This window comes from Miscanthus floridulus, chromosome 19 (genome assembly GCF_019320115.1).
Source record: "Miscanthus floridulus cultivar M001 chromosome 19, ASM1932011v1, whole genome shotgun sequence".
Classification (NCBI taxonomy): domain Eukaryota; kingdom Viridiplantae; phylum Streptophyta; class Magnoliopsida; order Poales; family Poaceae; genus Miscanthus; species Miscanthus floridulus.
Genome location: NC_089598.1, coordinates 45,297,247 through 45,303,083, shown reverse-complemented (window position 1 = coordinate 45,303,083; position 5,837 = coordinate 45,297,247). Strand labels below are relative to the sequence as shown.

The following is a 5,837-nucleotide window of genomic DNA, read 5'->3' as shown; positions in this document are numbered from 1 at the left end:
GTTAATTAGACCACACCAAACAGGTGGTGCTAGTGTGCAGCGCAGTGGCGCCTCCTCCGCTGTTAAGGCAGTGTTTAGTTGCCCCTCTTAAATTTTAGTCGCTGTCCCATCAAATATTTGGACACATGTATGAAATATTAAATATAGACTGATTACGAAACTAATTGCATAGTTTACGACTAATTTGCGAGACGAATCTTTTAAGTCTAATTAATCCATGATTTGACAATGTGGTGCTACAGTAAATATGTGCTTACGACGGATTGATTAGGCTTAAAAAATTCGTCTCGTGGAGTACTGACGGATTATGTAATTTATGTTTTTATTAGTATCCGAACACGCTATAGAACATCCTCTCGACACACCTTCTAAATTTTAGTCACTAAATCCAAACACCCTAAATGGTACACGGTGGCATGGTGCTAGTACCGCCAAAATATGGACTTTGGATCTGCTGATTTGGCATTTGGCAGCTGTTAAATACTCCTACATTATATTTCTGTGTGGAGTGGCCATCCATCCGGACGGACGGCGTTCGTCACTCATAGCGTTGAGCGTACCGCCCGCTATTTGGCAACTGGCCACAACGTTTTCTGCTACAATCTGGCGTTTTCAGGCGTCGTATTTGCTTCATCTTTTCTTCTCCCTTCTGCCGCCGGCCGCCGTAGTTTACCTGAAGCTTTTAGGAAGCTATACGATATGCACCAGTATTTTAGGAACCTTTGACACGAATGTCTTTAGGGCATCCCACTCTATAGAAATAAACCGACCAAAACAGCAATCTTAGACGTCTGATTTTTTTAACGTCAAAGATAGGATGACATGTGGTTCAATTCTAGGAAATGTAAACAAGACAAAGTAAGAATGAATTGAATGTGAGCTCATCAATGAAGACATAAGAATTTATCATGTGGAATAAATGACTTGCCGGTCCCCAACTTGTTTGGGACTTAAAGGCTTTGTTGTTGTTGCAATGACTTGCCGGTCACCGCTAATCCATGTTGAGGTGAGCTCAATATTCACCTCACCTCTATCAAGCTTTTGTCTCTACAAGATTGTCTTGGTACTTTGAGCTTTTGATCTTTGAACCGGATAGAACCAAAGAACTAATTGTTACCTTCCTATCCACTAGAGTTGCTCTTCACCTTCTTCTTTGGCGAGCCGGGGATGAGCACAAGAGCCCTTCATAATAAGTCATCTCCGTAGCACCTATACAATCTTCATCGTAGTGCTTCAATGGAGTTTACAAGCTCCATACCATCTAGGAGGCGTCAACCTCCAAGAGTAACAAGCAAACCTGCTTGCAAATTTAGCAAAGTGCCACTTGATCAATTTTTCAAAGCTTAGCACTAGAATCTCCAAAGATGCAAACCCGAGCAAGTCAATGAGATTGGATGCTCAACTTAACTTATGCTTAGTAAGTGTACGAGGCTTCCCAAGTGTCCAAGAGAGCCCGCAATGACCAAGAGAGCAAGTATATATTGCTTCCAAATACAAACTAGTCCTTGCAAACTTAATATACTAAAGTCGGCTTGGCTCACGGAGCCGCACCCCGATGGGTGTGACACCTGTGGGCTCAACTACCATTCCTAGTATAATTTCATGTGTTGGTTACACACTTTGCTTAGTGCTGTTCAAAAGTCAGTATATATTGTGCAACATATGCTATTCTGTATCATTTCTGCTGACATAAGTCATTGACCTTCATTGAGTTGGTAGCTGATGACAGAAATCATCATCTTCTCTATTCCACACGTTCAAAAAAAAGTATCATTCTAGCTTTATTCTAAATTAAACTGTCTTAAATTTAACAAAGTATAGAAAAAAATATTAACATTTATGACATTAAATAGGTATACTATGAGAATATATTTCATGATAAATTTAATAATACTTATTTAGTGCTATAAATATTGGTACTTTTTTTTATATAACTTGGTCAAATTTAAGATGGTTTAGCTTATGACAAAACTAGAAAACATTCTTTTTGGTATGGACAATACTTATAATAGCCCGATGTAGCACCACTATAGCTTTTTCAAGGGTCTAACGTTTCGATATTATCAGTTGTTCTGCTATTGCCGCTTTAATTTCGTTAAACACCGCTATTTGCCTTAGCAGCGAAAAATTTAGCACCACTACTCGTCACCAAGACAAATGTTCACTCCTTACTCTAGAGTATAATCCATGCCTATCTATCATGTTCTTTTTAATAAACCATTAAATAATTGCTAAACTATTGAATATTGAGTGTTGAATGAATATTGAATGTTGATCATAGCCGTGAGTATATACTAACTGATTCAGTGATTTTTTAAGTAATTGATGTGGAGACATGTTCTCCTAGAGCATGTGTACATGTATTTTAGTATTTATGTTCATGAAATTTTTCTTAGTTAAATGTTTTCGTGCATAATTAGTTAATGATTTTCTATAAAACCCACTAAATTCCCGCTATTTACAACATTTGTTATAACACAATTGTTTCTTACTCTTACATAATAAACGATTCATGAAAAATAGATAAACATAACAAGTTGGGCAACAACTTGTTTAAACATTTTAGGTAATGCTTGGATTCAGACAGGCTACAATATCTCTACAATATCTGTCTGCTTTCCTCAGCAGTGGAAAGCTTCAGTTTAACCATCAAAAGACAGCATCAAGAGTTCAAGACAGTTGAAATCAGCAATTATGCAAATTTCATCGAGTTTTTTTTTCCTTCGGGAGACTTATATCCACCCACTAATAGCCAACATTTACAACCCAACCATGCTATGATGTGAGACCGATTCTGTGCTCAGGTGCACAAACCACACCTCAGTAGCCGGGAAATGTTCGGTTCCAGTACTGCAACCATGGTCATGGCATATTAAAGAGAATATTTTTTTAGTTGTTACAGTACTGATTAGACCTAGCAACTACACTGCAGAACAGTATTAATATGCCATAAAATGTACAACTTGTCCCTAGTTTGTGCTTTGAGGTATTCACAATGACCTGACAAGAAAGAATCCCAAACTTGTCTACAATGTACAATCTAACAGGAGGTACCAGTTTGATCCATCGGCCTGCCAGTCAACGCCAAACTGACGGCTTCTTTAACAAAGTTACGCAAGCATTCTCTGCAAAAATCACTAATTGCTGACGAGTTCAGTTGTTTGACTTTGGGGCTGTGCTTGCAGACAGGTCTTGAGAGTGCAAGGGATTGTGATGGCGAATGCTCAAATCTGCAGGCAGCCAAGATGGAATGTGTTGCTGCCCGAGCAACTTCCTTGAATCTGTCAGAACCTGCATACCAAACAGTGGTTTATGAAATAAAAAATGTGAGCAAAACAGATGTTATGTTAGTGAACATAAGAATTGTAAAGGAATTTCTTACCATGTGTTTTGTCTATCTTGAGTAGTTTCAACTCACGAATGGCCAAAGAAGAAATCTCACTTTTTGCAATTTTACAGGTTGACCTGGACCTTTTGGATCCTTGATCATGGCATCTTTCTGAACTGTGTTTTCTCTTGCGCTCATGCCGGTCTGGACTAGAACTTTTCCTAACTTCAATGGTTGCAGCACTACCTTCAACACAAACAGCTGAAGATTCCTCAGGGTTTGCCATCATAGTGGATTGGCTCCCAGATCCAACACTAGGTCCTAACTGTAAGGATGAAGTCACAGCTGACTGGCCAGATGATGAACTGTACTTTTGTGGATGCAGCATGTCTGATTTGAGTTTTTCTGATCTGTGTGTGCTACAGGAAGATACTAATGATTGATCAACATGCCGATTGTGGGTTGATGAGGCAACTTTGTCATTAAGGCTTACCTGATTTATTCGATTCTGAAAAGAAACCATCCTCTCATGAACCGAGGCACGACTGTTCTCAGGCAAGCTATGGCATCCTCTAGAGTTATCCGCAGGTGGTGTATGTTCCACTTTTGTACCATGGCCACAGATTGAATAATTTTGTTCACAAGACTTATTAGGCAGATTCACGTTCTTGTGTCCCACAATTGTATCAATTGGACTGTAAGAAGTCGATCTGTTCCCCATGGAAAATATGGGACTGCAGTTAAGGGAGGCAGGTGTGTTAGATATCTTCCTCCCACCAGATGATTTTGCCATCTCCAACCTTTTCCATGCCTTACGGGCATCACGAGTGTCCTTGTGCAAGACTTTTTTACTATGGCCCAGTGAGGTGCTAGTTTCCTCAGATAAGGGTGTTCGCAGCGGAACAGAAGCTGCAGCGGCGCCATTTCGAGAACTGGGAGTTACAGGCTCTGCATAACGCTGATGCTCAGTAGCAACAGAAGCAGAACCAGCCATATCCTTCTTTCTTCTGCCAGGCATATGCGGAGCAAACCCCACAGAACCATCACGCAGAGCAGCCCAGTTCTCCCGCAGCTCCCTTATGCGCTTATCAAGATTGCGAGAATTGCGCAATGTTCTAGCTCTCTCAACTTCAAGGCGAATGCGAGCATGATAGGCTGCAAGACCATTGTCTCGTCCCTGGGTCGATCTGGGACACTGAGATCCAGCTGAAGTACCCTGGGGTCGAATATCCTCAGGAACCCTCCTCCTAGAGATCCCAGCAATGGCAGCAAAATCATCATCCACAATGTCATAAATGGAAGGAACTGGGTCACCCATCGAGCCGCCACCACTCCGCGCATCTGTCCTTTCCAGATCATGCTCCTCATCCACAACACCAGAAACCAAGGGGTCTGGAACTGGCTCAGCATCCGGAACATCGATGCCGATCTCAAATTCACCCTGATTCTCAGCCTGCCATCTCAACTGATCATCTCTGATCGTCCCGCAGTCCTTGCAGAACCAGTCCCCCTCCGGCACGGTTGTCCCCAGCCCTACGCAGTAAGTGTGCGCAGCTGAGTCGCAGAGCTCGCAGAGTAGCAGGAGCTCGTCGTCGCTGGAGCTGCTGCAAACGGTGCATATGGTGTTCACGTAAGGGTCTCCGCCCACTGTGCTGCTCCCGTTGCCCTGAGGATTGTATACCTGCGCAGCCAACACAGCACGTCAGTATTGTCCGGCGGAGAATTCATGGCGTCCTGACATGACATATTTGCAGGGCAGCGGAATACCATACAGTACGGAGTAATCAATGGCAAATTTGCTGGAATTCGCAGTCATGGACACGAGGATTTTTACTACACAGGCGCAGCTACGGAGATCCGATAGGTCCGGGGATTAGATTAGATTAGATTAGATTAGAACCAAGCTGCATACCTGGTTGCGCTCGGGGACGGAGACGATTCGCTCGTCGGGGAACCGGCCGGCGACGGGCGGGCGGCGGATGGTGCGGAAGCGGGCCTTGCAGAAGGGGCAGCGGGACTCGACGCGGGACCAGGCCATGATGCAGACGAAGCAAAAGAAATGGGCGCAGCAGTCCAGCTCGCCGCGGATGGCCCGCCGGCCGTCGACGTAGCAGATACCGCACATCTTCTCCGCGCCCTCCGCCTCCGCCTCGTCGTCCATCTTCGCCTTGCCTTTGGATGACTTGCACGGCGGAGGTGGCGAGGAGTCGACGTCGGCGAGCGCAGCCATGTGGGATGTGGTGGTGGGTCGGGCGCGTCGGAGCGGAGGAGGAGATGGCGTTGGACCATGGGCTTAGTAGTGGGTCATAAGTATTTGGGCTCAACCATCGGGGCCAGAGACGGAGTTGTGTTGGGTTTGGGCTCGGATTTTGGAACGTGGTTTGTGCTTCTTGAGGTTCATTGTTGAGACGCAGATTTGTTTGCGTTTGACCAAGCTCATGTCACTTTTTTTTAAGGAGAAAAAAAGGAGTGCAGGTATTGGAGTGAAAACACCTCAATTGAAGTTTTG

The 5,837-nt window shown here is 43.9% G+C and overlaps 1 protein-coding gene across 1 annotated transcript; it reads right to left on the bottom strand.

Annotated features, from left to right (window-relative positions):
- Window positions 1–2,730: 2,730 nt before the first annotated feature.
- LOC136528392 (protein PARALOG OF AIPP2-like) lies at window positions 2,731–5,618 on the bottom strand. The gene is made up of 3 exons (XM_066521348.1): window positions 5,241–5,618; window positions 3,383–5,009; window positions 2,731–3,291 (listed from the first exon to the last, which is right to left on the bottom strand). Exons 1-3 carry the CDS (start codon window positions 5,556–5,558, stop codon window positions 3,041–3,043), a joined length of 2,196 nt encoding a protein of 731 aa, XP_066377445.1. The 5' UTR covers window positions 5,559–5,618; the 3' UTR covers window positions 2,731–3,040.
- Between the last annotated feature and the right edge of the window lie 219 nt (window positions 5,619–5,837).

Bases quoted from the DNA above. Each gene is read 5' to 3' on its own strand.
- LOC136528392 (XM_066521348.1), bottom strand. From the start codon at position 5,558: ATGGCTGCGCTCGCCGACGTCGACTCCTCGCCACCTCCGCCGTGCAAG. The intron at 5,010-5,240 runs GTATGCAGCTTG...TTGGCTGCGCAG, and splicing joins CCGTCCCCGAGCGCAACCAG to GTATACAATCCTCAGGGCAA. The intron at 3,292-3,382 runs GTAAGAAATTCC...TTTGGTATGCAG, and splicing joins CAAGATAGACAAAACACATG to GTTCTGACAGATTCAAGGAA.